General features: G+C 38.5%; 1 protein-coding gene across 1 annotated transcript in view; it reads left to right on the top strand.

Annotated features, from left to right (window-relative positions):
• Nucleotides 1-25825, top strand: part of JAZF1 (JAZF zinc finger 1) — a 185799-nt gene that overhangs the window by 98245 nt on the left and 61729 nt on the right. The window contains exon 2 of the mRNA XM_080610939.1: nt 1871-1943. Coding sequence (XP_080467065.1) covers nt 1871-1943 — 73 coding nt within the window. The remainder of the gene's footprint in view (nt 1-1870; nt 1944-25825) is intronic.

Below are 25825 nucleotides of genomic sequence, written 5' to 3'. Positions count from 1 at the left end.
CCTCAGAGAAGTGAATTACAAAGATAACACAGAAGATAGCTGATGCTTTGCTGTCTTTGGTTAGCTTAGTACTGAGCATGGTGTGCTGGTGATTACTGCTGATTTTCCCCAGGCACCAGCAAGGTCTGCTCCTTTTAAGGATGACAAGCTTGGGGTTGCTGGTTGGATTGGCACTTCTGCTTTTATCCCTCTTCTCTGAACTTCCTTAAAGGTACCTATCTCTTTAGGGATGTACTGATAAAGGCCTGTTAGCAAAATCCTGAGCTTTGCAGGAGCAGATGTAGGAAGAAAGATCAATAGGATCAGTCTGAGTTTTGAGGGGGTGGGACAGGGGATTCCCTGCTCACTGAATAAGGACATAATCTGCTGCGGACAGTGGCACGACAAATGCACCTACCTCGAGCACAGTCCCCAGGCATTTCAGTTAAAAATCTTCCTTAAGGCAGGGCAGCAGAGACAGATTTCAAAATAATTGTTTCATGGTTTGAAAACAAAACAAAACCCACAAAAAGCACCAGCAGCAACTGATCAGGTCAGACAAATGTGTCTAGATAATGAGCTTTTAACAATGCTTGAAGTTGTAGGATGAAGCAAGAACAATCCGAAATAATGGAATTTGCTTGGGGTTCCTTCCCCCCAACACAAAGTAGATGCTTCTCAGAAATAAAAGATGAATAGCAACAGTACTATGGGGAGCAATTTAGTAAAGGCAGTTTGTATTCTTTGTAGTTAAAATGCAGAAGTTGCACCCAGAATTGATTTTAAAGTAATGCATAAAATGTTGTTAATGACAGTGTAGTAATCTGCACAGGCATGGTGCACATTTTCCATTGGGAACTTTTGAAGATTGTTTATGTTCAGCTCCTAAAGGTGCATTTCTACAATGTAGGTCAAGGCTGTATTTGAAACCTGTATATATAGAATCATAGAATAGTTAGGGTTGGAAAGGACCTTAAGATCATCAAGTTCCACCCCCCCTGCCGTGGGCAGGGGCACCTCACACTAAACCATGTCACCCAAGGCCCTGTCCAACCTGGCCTTGAACACCGCCAGGGATGGAGCATTCACAACTTCCCTGGGCAACCCACTCCAGTGCCTCACCACCCTTACAGTAAAGAACTTCTTCCTTATTTAATCCTATTCTTTTCTATAAGAAAACTATGCAAACTGTGGGCATACTCTCTTAGTTTTGTTTCAGAAATTTAAATCAAGACAACTACTTTGTTAGATAAAAGCAAAACTTAACTGAAAAGGACAATGCCAACAGTGATTGAGAACATATTCTTTCATCTGAGTGAAAAAGTTGGCACTCCAGGGAACTGAATTGTGTTTGCTTCAGGGCTTTTGGTGGGCAATGCTCTGCTTGGCAAGCATGTTGCTTCCAAGTACATTTTTGTATGACTTTTCTGATTGAGAGCTTCAGAAAATAAGCTGTAGAGAAGGGAGAAAGCAAAACGCAGAGATGAAGAAGTATCAAGTCCTCCTGACGAGATTTGATCGCTCTTGAAACATCTCAAAATGTGTCAGCCATATTTAGAAATAACTACATTAAAAAAGAAGAAAGCTTGATCCTTTTAACACTGTAAATCATGGAAAGCAATGAAAACTGATATTTATGAGGGGGATAGTGAAAGCTTGTGTGATGGTTGGAAATTACATCACTGTTGATGTTTCAGATTCTTGTACAAAGTAATGCAATACTGTTTACAAATGGATGAGCAAATGATTGTGCTGTGCTAAACGTACGCTATATGGATAAACTGGGTTGAGCTACTTTGTATCTCATTTTGCAGTATACAGTCTCATATGCTTCAAAGTCAACGTAGAAAACTCAATTCTCTGCATGTTTTTGTTTTGTTTTGTTTTCCAGATACAGACCCACGTGTATTAGAGAAACAAGAACTTCAGCAGCCAACCTACGTTGCTCTAAGTTACATTAACAGGTAAGTGTGGTTATTTTTGGTGTATAACTGATCTTGGTTTATGCAATATGTGTCTCTATGCTTATGCCAAAATGGTATGCTGATGTATGCACTCTGTTTTGTTTCCTGTTATATGACACTGTGATAACACCTGTTTTGGAAAGATAGTTGAATTAAAATTTAACTAAATTTTTAATCACTTTTACAGAGGGCACAAGCAGCCCTTCAGCTGCACGACTCAAATAGTTAGGGGATGAGGTTTTAGCCTTTTATTTTCAAGCTAAATCTTAGTAGAAACAAACTTGCTTATTTTTCTACTTTCTTCTACTCAACATGAGTTGAGAAGAATTCTTTTTTTTTTTTTTTCAATGAAAAGTGGAATTTAACTGATAATAGTTCCATATGTGAGAATTCTTTACTGTACCTCGGAGGTTTTTCAACCACATTATATATCTTTAAAAATCTTGCTTACCAGCTCTACATAACCTAAACCTGGAAAATTTTAAGAAATAAAGCCAATTTTTAAAGCACTTAAATAAATAACAGAGCTTTGGCTTTTCAGTTTTTGACTAATGGCAGAACTAAAATCTCCAGAGTACTCCAGCATGGAGGAATGGAAGAGCTGCTTGTGTCTCAGGCTGTGTATGGTAAAGAGTAGCCTGAGAGGTGCTCCTTATTTTCCCTCTCACCTAAGCACATCACAGAATTCAGTGAAGGTAGCTTAGCTTACTTTTCCTCTGGGAGGAGAGTGAGCCATGAAGCACACTCCATGGGAGGGAAAGATGGCGAGGTTTTGTGCCATGCACGCCTCCCTTGTCACAGTGCCACTTTTTCAGTATGTTTGCCAAGCTGTCTTTTAATCCTAAATGAACACTGTACAGGAAGTGTAATTATTTTCCTTTCTTTTACATCAGACTGATTTTTTGGTCAGTTGTACTGTGGTTGGAAGTTCCAGTTAGTTGCATTTTGGAAATGAGCTTCTTGGAAAATATTCTGTATGAGATGATTGTTTTTACATGGGACACCAGTTTCCTTTTGTATCTTTGCTGTCTGGAGGATGAGATGCAAATTCGCAAGCCTGGAAGATTAACCCCAAAATCTAATTCAGGATAGGCTGAGTTGATCCAAACTCTCATGGGTCGTGCATAATGCAAAACTCTTCTTTCTAATTCTACTTCATATTAAAAATGAAAACAAACCCACCCAGCCCCCAGAAAAATCTCCCAACCCAACAAACTTTTTCAAACACAGAATCCATCCACCGTTTGGCTTTGGATAGTGTTTGCTGTAGAGAAAGGGTGTTGGGGAGGGAGGAGGGGAGGGGTCTTGGAGGAATGAAAGTAAGAAGTGGTGTTCACTTGGTCAAATGACTCAATTTTCTCCATTACATGAGATTACGATGATTAAGAATAGCTGGTATTGGTTTCCTACTTGGCAAGTAACTCCTTTTCTTCCTGGAGACAGTTCTGCCCTTTTAAAGTATATTTTGAAATTAACCATGACCATTTTTAACACTTTTTTTCTGTTGATCTCATTCAATGTAGAAAATGTTTGGGTTTTTTTATTTCAGTGTGTAGGCTTGATATGTTGTTGTGTATGTTGGTGTGTTTCCCTCTTACCATGATATACTTGGGCTTTTTCTCTTGTTGCTCCTGTGGTTATTTTACTTAATGTGAAGGAGAGGGAAGTATTTTTTGAAAATTAGGGAAAAGGTGGTTTAAGACCTCAGAAAATACCGTGGGACTTTATTGTCCAGTTTGAATGAGACTACTTTCAAGGGAGCTTGAAAGTGATACCTCTGCCTGTTTTCACAATTTTGATATCCTTTTTAAGCAAGTTCTGTGTGACTGAGACAGTTTTAGTCACTCACTACATATTTTGTCCGAACATTCTTACCCTTTCAATTCTGAGAAATAATTCTGCAGAACTGAATTGAGTTGTTCTTACAGCAGAATCCAATCTGAATTGACTCTTATTTAAACCAGCTGCTATTTAATTGCTCTTTTAATTGTGTTTTAATTTCTTCCAAAGTGCTGATGTCTTTTCATTGAACCACCTGCTCTATGCAGCTTCAGCTCTTGAGGGAGCAGCAATATCCATTACACTATAAGACATGCCTTTCTATTTCCTTCTACATATGCCAGAGCAGAGTTCTGCTTTGTTGTCCCAGGCTATGAACTCAGATTTTGTAGCCTAATACATGTCATAAACATGTTGCATACTGTTAGATATCAAACACCAGATACTGCTGCACTTTTTTTAAACCCATGCTTTTATGGCTTCCGAGTGGAACTGAACTTAACTCAGTTCCTGCTGTGAGTTCCAGGCCTTAAAACAATCTTCCTCTGCAGATTTGTGTATTCAATATGTTCTGTGTGGGCCGTACGCTCTCATGAAGCCTGGGAAAATACCCACTTCTGATTCTCAGGGACTGTCAAAATTATATGATAAGATGTACACTTAATATATGTTGTGGTAGAAAGATTAAGTGGGTGTGCTTTATACTCTGCCTATTGCCCAGTTGTATGGTGGCCATTATGATCCAAAACAAAACATAAATCTGGGTTCTCTGGTTTGATAGCTGGGAGGATGAAGTATCCATAAAGCAGGTAGTAGAGACAGAAGGGTGCAGAAGTCTTTTGTTTCCAACCTGAAACATAATGTTGTTTCCATTTCCCTTCTACCCCTGGTTATTTTCTGAGGCATATTAATACAGCAGTATTGTATGTGCTCCAAGTTCTGAAACATCCTTCAGATTGTCAGTGGCTGGATCTGTAAGGCTCCATCTCTTTCTCTACTGGAGATCTACAACCATTACAGCTTTCAGTAACTACACACAGATGCAGCTTCCATAATGTGTGATCCTCGTGTAGACAGATAACATTCATTTTAAAACTGGAGGATAAAACATAATTTATAGGTCTCAATGGTTTATTATCGCTACATCAAACACTTGCATTAGGCACTGACTGTATTGCTGCAAATCCTTTTCTCAGACAAAGTTTAGCATAGCCTTAATGCAGTCCCCAGTATTGATGATTGTTCTCTACTTACGTTTGATTTACTTTCTTAAAAGTCAAAATTGGGAGTCAGTAAGACACACTACTGCCAAAGCAGGTGCAGTTCATCTGCTTCCATTCTATAAATATAGAAGCAGTTTGTCCGCAAGAAGTTCGATGGTGCTACTACATGAGTGGGATACTGGCTGTAATCTGCCAGGAGTAGTTGCAAATGAGCACTTGGGCCAACATTCTCCAGTACTTTCTAGAGGTATTTCCTTTGTATATGGATCAAGAAACCTCTATATTTTGTATTGCATTGAAATGCAGTGATTAGCATCAATAATTAATATTGCTTATGCATCTTCTTATATACTGTATTTATAGCTTTAAGTTAATTAAAATGACTATGAATTTTGCTTGTTGTTTATTGGAACCTTCGTAGTGCTGTCTGTGCCTCTGAGTCTTGTTGGTCTGGGACTTTGGAGGCGATGATTCTTGAGTTTGCTGTATTATCCTGGAATTTTAGCATACTGTCAAGGCTTTCAGGGTTGTGCAGTCTAATGGAAAGAGACTCCTCAGTATTTGTATATGTGAAAATTTTTTTAATGTGGATATTGCTTGTTACTTGTTGGTGATGAAAGCAGCTGTTGTGGGAACGGGTTGGTTCAAACAAACCAACCATCCCAAAATTAGTACCACAAGTGAGAAGACAACAGAAGCATGCAAACGCTTCCTTTAGCTATAAAGATAATACTAAAAAAGTAAAAATCCTTGATTCCAAAACTTCATGAATTAATCTTTTACAATTAATTTTTAAAGCATGTATTACAACTTTGAGCTGGTAAGTACCAGAAATAGGAAGAAAGCATAGTATATTGGAGTAAATTCTTTCGCCTAGAAAATTGAAGGTGGGAAGTCCATAGTAACTTGTATTATTCGAAGCATATGTAATAAAAAAAATAAAATTAAATGTGCATTTAATACATTCTACAAAATGAATTTTGCGTAGGTACAGAAATCACTTTGATTAAAAGAATTTCATCACAGTGGAGAAAAAAAGGAAACTAGAATTCACCTACAACTGAAATTAATCTACCTTCCTTATGTAGTGTTTTTCTACTGCACATCATGTGATAGCTACATTAGGGAAATGTTGAAAGCAAAGACTGTTGTAATCTTAAAATCTTTAAAAAGTTACCCAAATACTTTTAATTACATGAATTCTAGGTTCTTTAATGGTGTTTTTTTACTGATAATTGAGATCATACAAGAAAGGTTTTGAATGAGGCTGTTGACTGCCTATCAAGTTTACTCTTGTGCACAGCTAAGAGTACAAATGAAGCCTGTGGTCAGAACTGGACGGCATTCTTGGGGGAATGGTCCGAGATTGTCCTTGCGCATCTCTGAGCCAGTCCTAACATTTTTGCATCTCCCTTCAGATTTTTTTTTTAACTAGGAAGATTTTACCCCACTGTTACTGTTATAAATTCCTGTAGGCTCCAGGCTTCTCTTCCCATTTCCCTTTTCTTTCAATGGTCAGTGACTTCTCAAGAACAAATTCCCCTACTCTGCTTCCCCACAACTAAAAATCATCATAACTTTTTTTCACTGTATCGCAAACTGTCTTAATTCTCATGTCACGAAGCAAAAGCAGAAGGATAGAGACAAGAAAGACGTTTCCATTTTAGGAATCCTACTGGAGATCAGTTTTTCTGCACAGGAAAATCCAAGCCAGTGAATCTGATAAGCTATTGCTGTGCCACCTGTTCAGACTTGCTGCATTTTATAGTGCCTAGTACCACAGGTCTTGCCCTTTGTCTTAAAATTTAACTTTCCCTTTCTGTAACTGGCTTATTTGAATTTAATATCGTGGCTCTGCAAACATGCAGTACTTCTGTCAGACTGTTGATTCTCATCATGTTGAAGGTGCATGCCAATGCTTCCAGTAGCTGCTGGATTGAATGCATGTGACAGAACACAGAAATGAAGGGATCAAAGAAACATGTCAATTGCCAGATAATGTGTTTCTGTCTGAGCTTATTTTTAGGTTTGCAGTGACCAAGTAGATCATGTGGTTTTTATTCATGTAGCCATATCTTTATGCTCTGCTGTTTGACTTGTTTTAGAGAGGGAACAAGACAAACTTCAGATGATAATGCAAACAAGATGTGCAGAAATGGAAGTTAGGGAAAAGGGAATGCCTTTTAGTTCAGAAGGCTTTATGTAGTTGGCTTTGTTTTCTCTTTTCTCTTTTTATCAGCTTCAAGCTAAACAAAACTTAGATTTATAGATTTATATAATGTACAGCTCTTTTATTTCATGTCAACAGTAAAGATCAAAAAGCAGATTGGCATTTTAAGGAAAGCCCTAATGCCATGCTCTGAAATAAAAATTACATGATGTATTAAAACATGTAGGACACTGAAAGAATATGTTTTAGTTGTGGGGTTGGTTGGGGTTTTTTTAATTGAGAGGTAACTAGCTTTCTTCTGACAGTGTTCATATGGAAAACTCAGGGGCAGAAAGAATTCTGTCTTGTGAATGTCAAGTGAAAGAGGCATTACCATGTCAGCATCGTTCTTGTAAGCGTGCATATATATGCCTCTGTGTGTGCAGTTTAGTTAGCGAACACTAGAGCCCTTAGTGTAAATCCTCAAGACTTTCAAATTCGTGTCTTTATCTGTATTTTTTCATCTTTTGTCAATGTGTCATGCTGAAATTGATGAAAAAATCATCTTGCCTTTCTGTCACTGTTTTTTGCCTTGATATTTCAATTCCCAGCTTTTTCTGCATTGGCCTCTTGCACAGGTAACTTTATTTTGGGAAGGGAGGAAAGAAATTCTCCAGTGTCCCTTGCTTGGAAAAGGAAGGCATTTTTTTTTCCTGTGGTGTTTGGACCTGATCATAAGCAGTAGCAGTGCTCACAGAAGGATTGTATGTTTACTGTACAAAAAAAAGGGATTCAGGTATTTCACTGTCAGCTATGTGGGGTACCAGCGTTCGCAGTATCCATTTCTGTGTATCATAGCACAATGAGACCCTTACTAGACTGTGGTAATATGTTCATTCTTTATGTGACAGTTATTTAACATACTCACAAAGCTATTTGAGAAACACACTCTTGTGCAGTTTCAGATCCTCTACAGAAATAAGAACTGCGGAAACTCTTATGCTTTGCTTTCAGAGTGAAGGATAAGCAAAAATTTTACATCTGTGCATTAGTTTTCTTTCAAGTACAATCTGAGATAAAATGGCTCAAAACAGTGGCTGTTCTTCCTGTCTTCACCACTGAAAGAAATAGCTGCTGTATACAGCTAGTTTACTGCCTATCCTGATATTTGGGGTTTCTATCTTTAAATCACCATCAACACCAGCAGCAAACATTACATGCAGAAGAGAAAATTACAGGCAGAGTAGATAATATTTTAGGAAAAATCCTTGTGGATCGTCTTCACTAAAAGCTTGTCATGACCATCTGAGCTACATATGATAACTTACAGGTTGGCAAACTTACCATCCCAAGGGGATCCACGCCAGCTGCTGGTGATACTCACTGACTGTGGCCTGATTTTACTAATTTTTTAATCTAAAGTTTATTTATCACTGATCTTTTGTACAAAAGTAGTTGTGCTGCTTTTTGACGATTTTACTGATTTCTTTGGAAAGAATAATATTTCATGGTAATGATGCCCATTTAGGTTTGTTCCAAAAAAGCATGCCTAGGATTAACCTACTGTAAGACTAAAAATGAGATTTTTTTTAATAAATTTTGTAGTTAGAAATGCAAAGTTATTGCATTACTTTTTTTTTTTCTTTCCTATATTAGCTTTTAGATATGTTAGTAGATTGCCTATTCTTAGATTCCTTCCAGTAATGAATATCCCACTAATTTGTAACTAACAAACTGTGTTCTGGATAATTCCTGAAGTGTCTGTGGGTACTTTTGATGCCTCCCTCCCTTCTCCTTCATTCTCATTTTTTGCATATAATATCTCCAGGTAAGGGTTTTCGCACATCAATTGCAAAGTCTTGCTAGTATTCAATGAGGGATGGAAACTCTATACATAAAGACCACACAACAAAACAGAGTTGCAGCACAAAATATGTCTTTGTATCATCTTGTAGACATTTAGAAGTAGGGCTGCAGTTTTGAGGTAGCATACCAAGTTGTCCAAGGCATGCTTTAGGACATCCTGTAGCCTGGTCCAGAGATTAAGTGCAGATGAGAGAATATTCTTAGTGCTGGAGAACTTGGCTCATGAGGAAAAAATACTGATGTCATCTTCCACTGCATAAAGTCTACTCCAAAGTGTTAGCCTTAATTTTCGTTAAATATTTTTTGTGATTGGCTTGACCTCTCAGTTTGATTTTAAGCCAGAAAATTTTGTATATCCTGCAAAGATGTATTCATTACCAGACCGCTTGCTCTGCAGTACTCCAGCGTCCCAAGAAATGGAGACCAGGTGGAGAGCTTGACGTAGTTGGCTTCTTTGCTTATGTTCCTAATGAGGCCAGGGGTGTGTTCAATAGGCCAACAAGGGAGTTTTGCAGTCCATTAGCAAAAGACTCTTGGAAGATGGTTCTCCCAGATCTGTGGCTGGAATAACATAGTTTATAACAGTCACCAAGCACCTTCAATAGAGAGCTGAAAGGAACCTGTGCTGCACACTGGAATCCCAACTAGGCTTCATGCCATGGAAATGCAGAACAAAATGAAAGTTAAAACTGAAGTCACCTGAAAGCAACTGGGGGATATGAAACATCAGAGTAAAAGAGAGCAGTAAGAATATATATTATGATGAGGAATTAGTGAAGCGTGACTGCATTGATTGTGAGCAGGTGTCATGTAGTAAAGGAACTTATAATATGATCAAAACAGAAATACAAAGAAGAGGTTTCTCTGAAACTAAATTTTATTTGGCTTTTGATTTTTGTTTGGAGCTGCTCTCATAAACTTGCAAAGTGCCATCAGTGCTATGAGGAGGAAGCCCTGGTACATCAGCTGTGATTTTATTTTTTTGTAACTAGTTATTTTTGCTAAGATAGTATGGCATCACAGAATCAGAAAATATTTTTTCGACAGTGTAGAGATGTGCAAAACCACAGGGCTACCTTCTTTTCATTGTTGTTACAAATGTAAAAACAGAGGATAGCTTGCTCTCTGATCTTGTATTTGGGTATTTCTGAAACTTCTTGTCCACCCCTCAGAAAGTGAAGACAATTTACAAGGCTGTAAAAGTGAGAATTTGCACACTGAAGTAGAAATAAAACCCTGAAAGTGGTGCACATACATGGCTACTTCTGATAAACATATTGAATATGTTTGTGAATGCAGGTGGACAGTGACATAACTTTTGACTTCTGAAAGTCTAACACTAAAATCTAATCCAATGCATTATAACAATATTTGTGGTGTATGTTGGCAATACACACTGTTCAAGTGACCTGTATTGGATTAAGGTGGCCTGAACCAGTCCAAAAGCTGGCTTGGTGCAATCAACAAAGGAAGGGAGCCTTTATTCAATTAATTTGGCTTGGTTATAGTGCTACTAGTCAGGCAGATTTAATACTTTCTGAGTCTTGCTTTCCCTAAAGCAATACATTTGCAGACACTAGATTTCTTGTTCTGATTTTCTAGAGAACTGAGAAGGGTTTTCTTTCTTCATTGTTATTGTTTTTTCTTAAATCAGGCACATCTTTTCTCCCCAGGTGGTATATGAGGCAGAGATGCAAATAATTTAAACAATAATTCCATCTACAGGTAGACACTGCTGATTTGACCTTGATTTACAGAGGAATTGCTGTGTGTTTGCCTTGCATGGCTGTTTACTGTCTAGTCATTTCTAATTAGAGTAGCTGTTGTAATGTATGTGAAAGACACTGTAGCAGAGAAGGAAGGAGTTGTGTACACGTTCCACAGCTTTGGCATTACCATCTGTACCAACATGGAGATGCATTTTGGTGATGCTAGCCTAAGGTGACATAATCCAAAGTTTGCATGACAACCCGTGTTAAAATCTCTCTCTGTAATAGTGAGACCTTTCTTTTTCAATGTACCATTATTTCTTTGATATCTGCTGCTGTGGTATACTACTGGGAATAGTGAAGATTTGAGTAATTTCCCTCTGACTTTCTTTTAATGCTGTTAGACTGAGATTATTGAATCTGGGCGAGTTGGTGTGCCTTTTTGTTGTTTGTAAAGCTTCTCCATGTAATCTTTTCTTGGCCTTTCTTAATGTGTCAGATGTGTTAACCATAATAACAAAACTACTACTAATGAAACCATCATAATAAGGCCTACAGCATATTTTGTTTATAACAATGAAGCTCATGGATCACTGATACTTTGTAGCTGGAGGATTCTCTGCTCTTCCTGCTGTCCCCAGCCTCTTCAGGCTTCTGCCACTGTCCCTTATGTCCCCTCTGTTCCTGGCTGGGCAATTCTAGCGGTTTATAGCCTTGAGAAAGGTGTATAATCCTTACAGGCTGATGAAGAGGCACTCTGGATGGAGGTGCAGAAAGGGCGGGTCATTCCACAGTGTCATATAAGTACATTTCACATTTGCCACCATTTGTCTTTTAATGTTCCATGTAGTGCAACCTCATTTATTGGCATATAAGGTCCTGTGCACATAATTAATCATTTGCATAGAACGTTTTAAGGGCCTGTGAAATGTTGCTGGTAGTTTTGATTTCGTCCGTCTGGTTCAGTGAGAACAGTATAACTTGGCACAGCTAGGCTGTAAACTGTAGACAGTACCACTGCTCTACTGGAAGCCAGTGCACATCCCTTTCAGTTAATAGTGCTTTCCCTTTAGACTTGGGGCCAGTAAGGGCCTTTGACTGGAATATACATTGTTTTCAGGTGTTATCCACCTTGAAATCAGTTATAGGAAACTTCCTGTCACAGTTTCTATTTTACTTCTCTTACAAATCACATCTTCGTAAATGAGGACTAGTCATCTCAACAGCATGTTCCTTGTGAGAGATCAGGGTTGATGATTTTCCTGCATGACTTGGACCATTGATATTATGAAGCTTATTTCTTCTTTAACGATATTTTTGTGCAGGGATTAAATCATTCCCAAAACTGAATGTAACAGAGATATAGTTTTTATTTCAGGCTACAAAATTTACAAGGGTTTGCTTACATGATATGCAATATAAAATAAGAACCTTCATCCCTTCCCAAAACTATAGTAAGTCTAAAGATTTTTATTTTAATTATTGTTTTAATATGATTTAGAAGTAAGGAAACGTTGCCAATAGTACAAGCAATTGCTTTCCTATAGAAAAATGTCATATGTTCAGTGAGCTAGGCAATTGAGTGCATTTTGGCTTTGTATTCATGTGATGCATAAAAGATGTTCAGTTTTGTCATTATTATTTTCCTTTCCCGTTGCTACCTTGGTGATGATACATGCAGGCAGAAAATACTGTTTCATTTGGGCCTTGTCATTTCACATCCTGAATGTCTACAAAGCATGCTGGGGGTTTTGTGCACGTGTTGTAATGAAAAGGCTTATGGTTTCTTAGTAAATGATTATGATGTGGAAAGGAAAGGGCTATGACACAAAGGTATTCCATCCACATTTCTTGAAAATAGTTTCTTGGCAAAAATTATAATAAAGTAGAAGTCCATTAACCGAGAACAATGTTTGATTTGTACTAGCAGTAATTGTATGCATACTGCTTGTCAGTGCCTGTTCTCACATATGGCATAAAACTAAAACATTGCTATCTGAAGAGTTCTTCATTTTTACTGATGTCCTCGTTTTGTTTGAGGCACTGTTTATTGCGGCAGCATGTAAGGCACAGTGAAACTTTTCACGATGAAACCTGAAACTGGATGAAACAAACCTGAAGGCTGGATCAAGTTCACAAGAACATTTGCTGAGGTTTGTAGGTCTGGGTTGAATTTGCAGCCAATCTGTGCTCACTTACTGTGCGTTGAAAGTACCACAAGAAATGTATTGGTTTCATATGGTTTCAGCCTTCAGTCATTTCACACCACTGGTGACTTCAGTAAAAGCTGGACATTGCTTACTCAAACTCCAGTGGAAGTGCACTGAGGCCTTTGTAAAGGGATTTTAAAACGTCAGCTGGGATAAGTGGTTTGACAATATCATCATGTAGAAAGGAGACAGAAAGCAAGAGACTTTTGTGCTCCAAAAGGCATAAAGAGGAAAGACAGGAGTAGTCAGGATCTTCCATCACACTTGAGAAGGTCCCTCTCAGTCATTACTGGGCTTCAGTGGAAGTGTCAGGATCAGACTGTCCATGCAAGATGGGGCTTTTGTTGATAGGGAAGAGAGGACAAGGAAAGGCCAATGAGTAAAAGTGAAGATAGCTTCCCCGTGCAGATACACACATGGGGATTTTGTGAAGGGTTTCTTCTAGTCAGGGGAAAATGAGAGAGAATTTTTAAGTGTGAGTTTGGGGGGAATGAAAGACTGGATCAGCTAAGTTATAGGATGACAGACATACAAAGAAATAGGAATTCAAGGGATGGGTTACACAAACCAAGTTCAATGTGATGTGTGGGGGCCAATATTTCATTTTGGCACTTAGTGAAGGGTGGCACTATATTTCTCATTGAAGGGTTATTTCTCATTGAAGGGTTATTTCTGGATTGTGTTGAGTAGATGTAAAAGGAAAGCTTTCTATTTTGAATTGTCTGTAGTAAATGTAATCTTCTCAGTGCTGGGCATCGCTGAAAATTGTTGTTTCCTCATTCTTAGAAGATACTTGCTGATATTGGTGCTTTCAGCTCTCCCCTGTGAGCACTGTGTCAAAGGAGAAGGCTCATGGATTCATGTTTGAATATCTAGGACATGGCATCATTCTTCTGAAGTGATGCCACTAACAAATAGTTCCCATCTTATTTCTCTGTCAACAGTGCTGAAATCAAAGTAGCTAGCACTTGAAGCTACTGAACTTTGGTTTTAGTTCCAAAGTATGTGGAAATGTATTTGGCAAAAGAAAATTCAATTACAAGTAAAAAGTGATCTCCCAAAACGTGTAAGAAGCCTGGTTTCTGGGAACCTGCCATGCTCCATGCCAGTCAAAGTTATGGAACCTGCTGGCCATTTTTTAGTGAGCTTAACAGTAGGGCAGAAGGTCTTAAAAGTTAGATAAATTAATGTAATCTTCATCTAATAAGTTCTTGGCTGGACAAGCAAGACCCAAATGAATGCTCTGAGTGCTGAGGGAAGGGGCTCAGCTGCAAAATGCTGTCTGGCAGCCCAGCCCTGGAGTAGCCTTGACGTAGGAGTTTAGAGAAGGCAGGTTTCCATTATTTTTGTTGGTCATAGGCAATTTGTTTTCTGTTCATATCATCTAATAGAAAACTCTCTGCAGCTTTCTGTTTGGTGCTCTAACATTTCTCAAAGTACCTCTCAGAACTAATGGTTAGTCCCTGGGGAATTCACTAAACATCTATGAGAAATCAAATGCTTTGCTATAATGCCAGTTCAGTGGGAGTTGTAAGGAACAGCATAAAGTAGAAACAGTTCTAGGAGGAGCTTAAAATAAGACTAATCACTCCGATACCCAGGAAACCTCCCAAATTAAATCTTGGCACCCATCTTACTGAAGATACAAAGCACTGCAGACAAAGGCAGGCAGAGTCTGTGGAGCTGAAATTGGGACTGGAGATCTCATGACAGAACAGTATCTAAAGGGATGAATGCTCTCAGTCTTGCACAGTGAGTCTTCAGATGGATCTGTGTGCTTATTTCACATGTAGACAAAAGTTTTCTGCTAACTTTCAACAACTAGTCCACAGTGTCTGAACTATAACCCCAGTTTTCAAGTGACAGATGCTGAAGACTTGGCTAGATAATCACGTTTATACCTTTGGGTATCGAGCCTGAAAACTGTACATACAGAATGAGAGCATACTGGCAAGGCTTTCACGTGAGAGTGACAGTTCACAGAAAGTAGCATTCTCATTATCATGTCTGTGGTAAAACTTTGAGGACAAAACTAGATACTCCCTGAGGAGCAATTTAGCCAAAGCAGCTCAGAGCTGCATGAACTATCTGCCATTAGCCTTGTAGCTCTTGCTGTCTGCCAGCATATTTGTACTCCCTTTTTTTCCTCCTCCTGATTTCCTGTGAAAATGAAATTAATGCAGCTCATACTGTGCCTCTGTGGGTTTTTTTATCCTCTGGATAACTTTAGAGTATTTCTAGTTCTCAATGCATTGAGGCAATAGGGACAGGGCTGATGACTTAGATTTGATTTGGTGAGATGCTATTTAAGATGTGATCTAAGAAGTGTCATGTAGGTTAAGAGATGTTGACAGGATATCAAAGATTCGTTGCTGTGGGGAGTAGCGTAGGGTATCACCAGATAGAAGGGAAGAATGAAAAGAGAATGAAGTGAGGCCTACAAGGAGGCCATATTTGCTCTTTACCCCTATTTACAGATTGTAGCTTTGAGACTAAGAATATGTATTTTTTAAACAGTGTCAGGTAAGCTGTAGAGGAAGGGAGGTGTTTTGCATGAAATACCTTCTGTCATACTTATTTTGTTGAAGACCATTTCAATCACTGTTACTAAATTGAAAATCACTGACAGGAGCCAAGTTAAGATGAATGTACGCTTTCAGTTCTGTTTATCTCATGTGGGGATGAAATGGGAAATGTTTTTCTGTGGAAATGAGAGGACAAGTATAATAAACATTCCCAGTAGCATGTGAAATGCCTAAATGTATTTTTCCTGAAGTACTGTCTCTGTTAATGTAGCACAAGTTACAAACTGCTCTTTCCTTCCATTGTTTAATTTTTGGAAAAGCTATTAGGAAAAGTATGAAGCTGTGAGTCAAGATGCACAGGTTTTGTTCCCTTATCCCATCAATTATCTGCTTCATGATCTGAAGCAAGTAATTTTTAGGCCTGTGTCACTTCCTAATCTATCTGATGCTTTGGCTGACTTGACAGATCCCTTCATGTCTATGATAAAAGTATTTTATATCAGACAGGTGGTGTTGTCAACTGCTTCGCTATAGTTGGTGTCTGTTCTGCAGCATATTGAGAATTACAGTTAATAAGCTAATCAAATAGAAGTATGTTAATTTAATTTCAATGAAACAGATGTTACTTAAAATTCCATAATACATAACATAGAGATTAGTTTTTCAGGACTGGACAAGATGGGCAATTTAATGTGAATTAAATGCAGAAATTTCCACTCACATAAGTGGTTGACTCTGCTGTGGTTTATTAAAGATTTGGTTAGGATTTTTGCCCTCAACTTTTCCTACATATTTCTTCTGCTTTGATAGCCTGATTTAAACAAGAAACAAAATTGTCAAGGTGCTATGTTAAAGGTAGCCTTCCAATGAAAGCCTGCACAGAAACATGCAGTACTGACAGCTGTGTGAAAATGTATATGCTGGGAAACATCTTTCAAATTTCAAATTCTTTGTGCTTGGCATTCACGTAATAGATTAGATCTATTGGCTCCCTGAACTTGTCATTTGTCAGAAAATGGGTATTTATGAACTCGTATGTATGGTATGTATACAATACAGCTACAGCTAGGTTATGTATGCTTCAAAAATTCTACTTCAAGAAAATACCAAAATTAGTTTATAGTCCATTCTCTTCTTTTTCTAAATGGAGATTGGTATAAAGCCCACGCCTCAAAATGTTATTGTCCGCACTTAATATATTGTCCTTAGTCCTGTGGAATTAGTGAGCTTGAAATCCTACCGGCAGGAGAATATTTTAGTCCAGATGGCCTCAGCTTTGTGTAATTTACCTTTTAATGTATGGCTTGCCAGCTGGGACAACTTTGCTTTGGGTGAAATTTGCATAGCCATCAGATATTTGGTACATGCCTGGAAAGAAAAGTGGGAGCAAGTCTTGGCTTATGCTAATGCTTTGCTATCACCACATGCTACGACTAAACCAGCAAAAAGGAATTACACTTTTCATTTATTCTCAGCAGTTAAATTATGAGTCTCTGCCTTATAAAGATTAGATATTTTTCTGTGAGCTTTTTAGTACTGATGAAGCAGCTTTAATCGGGAAATTGTTTCACCTTGTTAAAATACTGCCCTTCTTGTTGAGCAAATTGAGTTATAAAACACTGAATACGTGCACCAGGCATTTCCAGACTTCAAATAAATTTTCAGACAAAATAAACTGAAACATTATGGGAATTCACATCTTAATGCTTGCTTTTATTGTAGTTCTATTTTTGTTACAGTAGGTTTAATAGATTAGGCATTACTGGTTCTAAAATAGTGCCACGCTATTCTTGTAAATGTCCCAATAGCAACAATAATTAATATCCCCACATTTGCATTTTGAGTCACTCCATTTCCCCAGTCACCTATTACTTGGATGTAAAAAATCATTTCTAGTCAAAACTTGGCACAAAATACCCAAATTCCATAGTTTTTACCAGATGTAAAAATAAAAGTGGACAAATTCATCTTTTTTCCACCCAGTTAAAGGGTTCAATGAAGTATTAGTTAAATTTTGTCCTTGTTTTGATAAATGGTTTTCATTTTTGAAGGTTTAGAATATCTCTGATTAAAAAAAGGAGGGGGAAGGAATTAAAAAATTAAGAGTGGTGGTAGAGAGGAAGGGGGATGTGCCTCACGACTGTTCATAACATGAACACTGCTGCCTTCCAGAATGCTAACAGCCTCAGCTCCTCGGTGATGTCAGAGGGGCTCTTGTTTTTACTGTGAAGTACCGTATGGAAACAGTAACCGTCTCCATTTGGCCACCATCTAGTTGGGTTTGGTTGAAGGCTACGGTAGGGTCTTGATTGTGTCTGTCCCAAAATACTTCTGGGTGGTTAATTCAGGCCAAGGGCCTTGCCAGAGGTACAGTTGCTTCGGAGTAATGTGTGCCCTTCTCTTCCCTGAGAAAGATAATAAACATTTTTCACCTGCATCCATTTCTTAGGAAGACCCTGGTTTGCCCAAACCAAAACTTACTACAAAAGCCCTATAGTTTCCTATTGAACCTTCTCAAAGGAAATTTCTTGAGCCCAGGGTGAAATTTCTGGATATTGAGAGAAAGACCCATTGAATGATGAATTTAGAATGATACTTGGTAAGATGAAAGCTTTATTATGTTTCACTGTTGCGATTTTAGTTTTCACTGGGAGAAAGTTGAGAGAGTTTGAGACTCTTCAGAAAATGGCAGAAACATCTCAAGCTTTGTGTTAGTGGTCACACAAAGCCCACCAGTATGCCGGCCAGAGCCCTACGATATGTCACTGGGAGTAGGTGGCTGGTTGTTCCATACAGAGCTGAGAGGTGGTTTTCCTGCTCAGTTGGCGAAAGTCTGTTATAATAGTGCTGGATTTATACCAATGAATCTTCTCAATTTAGTTAGAAAACCTGTTTTCTTCAACACTGACTTCATGCAAATATCCCCACTGTGTCTACCAGTTGCACAGTTGTGACAGATTTCTGTCCATAAGTGCTGGCTTGCCCAAGGCTTAGGTGTTAAAGTTGCACATAATTCAAGTGCACTATTTTCTCTTTGATTAATGTACATTGCCACCACTTTGAAAACACTAGGACAAACAGTGGCATGTAACGATGGACCAGGTTTGAAGCCTGCTGTAAATTTGCTGTTCTTATTACCAGCCTGGATTTTAACACTTTGGCTTTGTTCCAAATGGAGTTGGAGTTTCAGGTCTATCTTTGAAAGTGGTATGTTTTGAAAGCCATAAGCATGTGGATATACCCTCATGCATCTGCAGAAGGAGCAGCAGGAAGGGAGGGGAACAGTGTCAACCTGGAAGCTCATTCCCTCTGAACATGAAGTGCAAGGTGCTCTGCTGTTCAAGTCCCCACTACTTACCTTGACAGAGGACAAATTGCTTGCCCTTGATGGCTGGTCTGCTTCATGCCTTGCATGGAAGAGGACAGAGGTCTACTAAGGCTGTGTTACATTGACACAGTCTTCGTGAGTGTAAAATGCTTGTTAAGTGGATGAGGAGTTAGGCTGATCCTGAGCCTGAAGAAGGGGAAAATAGCCAACCCTTGCCCTAAATAGGTAGATATTGGCATAAAGGAATAGACATATAAAATTTATCACAGAAGTGAAAGTACTTTGCAAGGCATTGCCCTGTCAGAATGACAAAAGAACAGGCATGTTTTGTAACTTGAAACTCAGGATTCCTTCCCATTTCTGTCTCTAGCGGTTAGAGTTCTTCAGTCTTGCTAGATTACAAGTCCACGGGGACTTTTAAAACTACTTATTCAGACTTTACTGTTTTGGATGTACAAGAGTTAGTTGCATTAAGCTGTAGCTTGGAAAAAAACTGAAACCATTTTATAGCATTTTTAAAATAACGTTATTAAAGGATAGCATAAAAGATCACAGTTTCTCTATTTTTACAGCTCTGCTTTGAAAAGATAATAAAGCTACTACACAGGACATGTATTAGGCTGGTGATTAATGTGTCTGTGTGTTACAACTCTGAATACTCCAAAACTTTATATTGGAATGAATGAAAATGTCACATAATGAAACCTCAGAGGAGTTCAGTGCTAAAAAAATAATGTACGCTAGTCTCTCACTTGGTAACATTTTACATGTTATTAGAGTAGGCTAAAGTTTTTTTGCCTTCCATATGGGGACCTTAAAGTATTTAACATCAAAGGGGAACTCTGTTTTGATAGAATAATTGATAGAGCCTGGGTAATCCTGTTACCCGGACCTTAGCAGGAAACTGGGCTCTTGACATACTGAAGAATACAGTGGAAGTTTTAAAGTAGGTTTAATAGCTTGGTTTTAAGATGAGATCCAGCATTAAATATCTAAATAAATGTTGTTATTGGGAGGGAGATTCTAAGACAATCTCTTTTTCCTCTAAGGAAGAAAAGATAACTGCCATCTTCTAGATACTGAATATGAATAATTTAGGTTGGAAAGGATCCTGAGAGGTTTTGTAGTCTGGCCCGTGACCCCAGGTAGGGTTAACTTGAGTTAAGTGGGGTTGATTAGGATCTTGTCTGTTTGGGTAGCCTTTTCCAGTGTCAGGGTACTCTTGTGAAACCTTTTTCTTCATACAAAATTGAAATATTCTGTGCTAAAACTTTCCTGTTGACTTTTGCCCCTTTGATGTGCACACACCTCTGAAGAAAGCCTAGTTCAACCTCCTAGCTAGATAAAACCAGCTAGTTTGCTCAGCTTCTTCACATCTTGCATTGTCCAGCCTCAACCATCTTAGTTCTTCCCTGCTGAGCTGGCTCCCATTTCTCACTTTCCTTCTTTGTTAGGGTTGCAAAAGTGGATTCTTCCAGATCTGTCCTCGTGAGTGCTGTGTAGAGTGAAGTAATGGCTTTACTCAACCTGCTGGCTGTCATTGTTCTAAATGTGGTACAGGCCAAGACTAGCCTTTGCTGCTGCCATGATGCACTGCTGGCTCCTTTTCTTCTCCTTGACCAGCGGGGTCCCCAGGTGCTTTTCTGAAGAGCTGCTGTTCATCCAGTTAGGGCACAGCCTGTACCTCAGGATAAGGTTATTCTGTCCCATATCCGAGACTTTGTAGTGGTCTTTGCTGCCCAAGAAACCTTCTGGGATGAGTGGGAAAGGGCAGTCTCTTTTAGAAGAAAGCATGCCCTTTAGTGGAAGCCAAAGTTAGGACTGTGTGAGAGTGCTCTCTAAGAGATTGATTAGAAGTACCCAAGCTCTGGCACTGCTGCAGAGACTTCACCAGCTGTGGCTTTTTCCAGATCTCCAGGGAAATGCTGCAGACAGGAGAACATTGTGAAAGGAAAGCTGTGGCTTTACAAGTGGCCAGTGGGAGAAATTCGATGCCCTCCTGTCATTCGCAAGATGATGTCCTGTACTTAGCAGCCATAAAGAGTGGGAGAGATGGAGATAGCTGCTGCAGGGCTGTGGTGGTTTCATTTGAAAGTAGGAGAACATTGTTGCTTGCCAAGGGCTAAGATTCTTCTCTTCCATTACCAATTCTTTACTAAGAGGTAGAATTTCCCAAGACCTTACTCACTGTGATGATTTGTAGTAGCAGTACTGTACTTCAAATAAAAAACAGAAGAGAGAGCTCAGATAGGTATAGATGACTGTAATCTGTCGTGTATGGCTGTCAGTTAAACACCACAAGTTGGAGTATCAGTCACCAAATACTTAATTGCTGACTAACCCAAGTTCCTGTGAGACATTTTTCTTCGGGTGGTGTGCCTCTGAGGGTTTGCACGGAGAACAGCTCAGGTAACCTAGTTACCTCATCTTCAGTGAAATTTGCCTCCATTACAGATACAACCACTAAGTATTTTAATAAGTATATCACTAATAGTTTAGAAAACCATGAAGGCTTAAGGGCCATATGTTCTCCCAGGCGTGTGAACTTAACAAATGCAGTATTTTGCTGTAAAAATTTTTTTTGGTATGTAGCCACTCCATCCCTTGGCAGAAGCATAATTCCATACAGCGTACCTACAGGCGAGGGTGTGTGGTCTTACAGCAGCATGGGAGGAGTCAGGTCAAAGGCAAACTTTTACATTTGCTCTGTGCTACTGGGGGGAAAGGAAGCAGTAAACCAGAAAGGACTGCCTTACTTCAGTACTGGCATTTTGGTTTCCCTTTCTGCAGCACAGGAATCCCCCTCCCTTCTCTGCTTCTCATGTGAGAGCACAGATGCAATATTAGAGAGGCAGTGGAGCTGTGCTAATAGGTTTGAAGTCTAAATGAAGAACCCATCCTGCAGAGCCAACACTGTATATTTCACTGCCTGAGATGCATTATGTGGAATACAAATTGGTTTGGATGTATGTAGTATATTGTATATGAAAAGCAGTGAGGGGAACAGCATGGCATTTTCTGGACAGATCTGCACTTCTGGATGCCAAACATGGTTACAGTAATCTCATATTTAAGGAGTACAAATTGAAACCTGATTTGAGCGTAGCCTGACAGTAGAAGTTTTTTAATTGACATAGCTACAGTTTGCTGCACAAATTATTCTCTTCACTGCATGTGAATGTGAATTGAGTATTTTGTTTATCTCTTTTGAATGTGTGTAAGCACAAGAGAAAAGGGAACAGCATAATATGTTTAGTGTGATCTTTGGTGCTAAACTTCAGGATACACTTCCAGCGAGAGTGTGAAAGATGCCTAGTTACATGACTTCCATCATTCTTTCATACTGAATGGTTTTATACTACCTAATACTCTTGGGTCAGCTATACTGGAGGATATGGAAATTCTATAGCATTACTGTAGTAACTAGTTCAGCTTCCAATGAACAAAGGGAAATTCTGTTTTAAAGTCAAAAGGCAAAATGGTGTGAATCTTCCAATCCGGAATCAGCTTCATCTGTTTCAAGTGTGATGGTTGTACTTGATGCTTTCTAAAGCTACAAAAAAGAGCTAGTAGTTCAGCAAAGGAAGCAATTAGCTAACCATTAAAAAGCAATCCAGAACATTTTCTTTATAGGGAAACAAAGAGTACTTTTAGAGGATGATCACTGAAGGTTAAATGCAGCCTGAAAGAAAATCAGGCCATATAGAACTTGCAAACAATTGATTTCAGTATTTGCTATATTAATCTGACATACTATTGGCACAAAGATCAAGTCATTATACTGAATTCACTTATGAAAGAAGAAATAATGCTGTGCTGAAATATCTTCTTTCAAAGCCTTTTATATTTAATTTTTTTTTTTCGAAGTTTTTGGAGTTATTTCATTTTGTTTGCAGCTGGAATTGCAATCTTCTTGCCTCACTTCAGAGAACCATCGTGTCTGAACCAAATATTCCTCTCTGCTGTAGAACTGTTTCAGTGGGTAAGTTATTGGAAGAATGTTAGGCAACGTGATATAGACATTTGAATCTGTTCCATCATCTTGATTTATAAACTGACACAATCTTCACAAGTTTTTCATATATAGTGAGATAGAGTTGTTGCTCAGCATTTGGAATCATTTAACTGAGCACAGAACTTACAAAATAGCGTGCAAGACTGGGCAGTAGTTTTGCTTTGTGAGTATAAATGTTGGTTGTCAGTCAATTAAGGTCTTTATTCCTGCAGTTGCTGATGCTTTGTTTTGTAGGCCCAAAACTGAACAACAACCTTGGTCACAGTGACCATCACAAATATAAGGCTGTGGACAAAAATGTAGCAAAAAGTTGGGTTTTTTTACTTCAGGAGTTTTTCTTGAGCCCACATCTTAGTTGAAGTATTCAGCATCCACCTTTTGTCACTTTCTTTCTTTCTGATGGGATTCATAGGTTTCCTATCTGCCCTGTGAGTTTTCTTTTTCTCTTGCTTGCTTCTGTTTATGGTAAGAAAATACACCACAGTTTGCGTGTTTATCATTCACTTTGAAATTAGTCCAAAGGATTCATCAATCTTTCACTTACTTGAAGAAGATAACAGATTTTACCCCACTTCAGAATAGCAAATGCATATTGGGAATTGACTGAATGGAAACATCGCCTCCACACACCCTCCCCTTCTTACTTTTCTCTCCTCCATGGTGCACACACCTCTTTTGCAGAAGCTGATGACATGGGAATGCTGGTTGTCAGAGTCATATAAGAATATATTCCCAAAATGCAACACATCATCATAGTTTATTTCTTTCTTGTACTGTTTAAACAGCCATATCCTTGGTAACAAGACTGTAGGAATTGAAGCTCAGCATGCACTCCCTAAATATCTCACTTTGTGCAATTGAGAAAATCCTAAGTAATTTTAGTGGGTAAGTTGTACTTTCAGAAATAAGTTGTATTACAAAGCAAATATGCTTCAGCTTCTTAAATGACAGGGTCTGAATGATACTGCATCCTGCAGAGCCTGATGCTTTTATCAGTTGCAGCCAGCCAGAAGGTAGCTGGAATGGAGTGACTAGTGCCAAAATCAGAGCAGACTTTTCCAATTTTAAATCTCTAGTACAAAATCTGTGGGTGTGTTGTAAACTTCTTGGATGATATTCTGGTGTAGGGGTCCCTGGAAGGCTCTGAGGGAGCTGGAAGATTGAACCGTGCTGAACAATTTTAAACTCGTTTTTCTCTCTACCTTTCTTACTAGCCCTGTATGTGTGTAGTGTTTTAATGGAGGCACTGCAAGATGTCATGAGTTTGTAGGATGGTTCTGGAGACTGAGCTGTATTCATCTACAAAACACCTGTACACACAGATACAAGTGTTTTGCAGAATCCTGATCCTGTTAGATAATCTTTGTGGGTGAAAGGGTTACTTGCTTTTCATGCTTTTGGTACTTGCTTACTTTCTGTCTGCCTTAGTAAGTTGCCAAGGATGGATGTCCTGGACTCTGAATCCGGTTCTCACCTGAAGGTTTTCAGCGCTGAATTAAGATTTACAGTATGGTCACGCAACAGGAGGGAGTTCTGTGTTGTTTCAATCCGATTGATGCTCTTTAGTGGAAAGTATCTCAGTTTATTAAGTTCTTGAAGCAGACAATTCTTTCCCAACATTTGTATTTTTTATATCTGTATGTTAAAAAGTTTATAAATTGTTTCTTGAGTCTTTAAAAGCAATGATAGGTATCATACTGAAGAGGAAAACCAAAGGAAAGAAACTCTACTCCTTTGGGTCAAAATTACATTGCTATCCCCTTCTGATGTGAAATCAATGCTAAACCTACCGGTTTGGGTGACCTGTAAGGTCCGTTGTTGGTCTGCCATGGACTGGAACTGCAGTGGATAATTGTCTAGTAGTGGGAGTTTTGGCATGACTAGCTTTATCATTTTGTCAGTTTGCTAATAAAAGGTCACCAAGGGTACAGAGCATCTGAGATTTACATATGGCAGATAAGAAAGCATTCTGGGGAGCCTGCTTTCTGAGGGGCCCAGGCGTTTGTTGCAATTGACACTCATGCTTTGATTCCAGAATTGACAAGAAACGCTATTTACTAAGCGGATCTGCCGAGGTAATTAGGATTCAGGGTTGCATTTTTAATCTGACTTGAGTCAGATAATTTATCACAGCAGTAGCAAGCTGTCAGGGTCACACAATAAATAATGATTACAGAAGAATAAAGATTAAGTGCGGCCTTGCAAAAAAATTAGGCCAAGTAGTACTTAAGAAACATTTTATTTCAATATTTACCATGCTAATTTCATGTAATATTGGCAAAAAGATCATATGTCTGAAGTAAGATTCTTTATGAAAGAAGATAATGCTGTGCAGGAGTGTCTGTACTTGGTAGCTGTTTAAATTTTGAATTTCATTCCTAATTGATTGCAAAGAAATATTAATTTTAAAAAGGGTGATTTAGCATAACTGTTCCATTCCTATCACCACCATAATAATTTCACATGTTAAAGAGAGAAATACTCTGTCCTGAAGGCAGACCTAATTTGTTAGCATTAGTAAGATACTGCACTTTTAATTTAACACAGCTCTTGTTTTTTATTCACACATGGACAGTTTATGACACTTTTATTTAATTAAAGAGACCCATTTATTAAAATCTGCAACTTTGAAAAAATGTTTTTGAAAGCCATTGCAAACCAGTATGTTCAGGCTTCGGCACTTCTATATTCACCTATAGCTTCTTAAGGATACAGAATCTGTATGTTTATGAATATAGAACGTTTTCTTGAAAAAAGCTAGTGCAAAGGTGCATTATAGATGTATGTTGTATTCAAAAACAAGTTGCAAGATATGTTGGGATGCAGTAGTTACTTAGAGAATATGGTTTCCCATTTAGGCATCTCACACCTCTTTAGCAATACCAAGCACTTTCAGCAGCCATGTTTAGATGATGTGTGCTGTTTGCTACATTGCTTTCCTTTTCTTCCAGAAGATCTTAACTTACTACTTGTTTCTGTAAGAATTCTTTAAATAAGTAGTTAGTTATTACTGAAATGTCTACATCTGAAAGCTGTCAACTCTGCTCAGCTGAAAAAAAAGTGCTTTGAGATTAGCAG

The sequence above is a fragment of the Psittacula echo genome (assembly GCF_963264785.1).
Source record: "Psittacula echo genome assembly, chromosome: 2".
In the NCBI taxonomy this organism is placed as follows: Eukaryota; Metazoa; Chordata; class Aves; order Psittaciformes; family Psittacidae; genus Psittacula; species Psittacula echo.
Note: the sequence above shows the minus strand (reverse complement) of the source record. Positions and strands in the feature narration are given on the sequence as shown.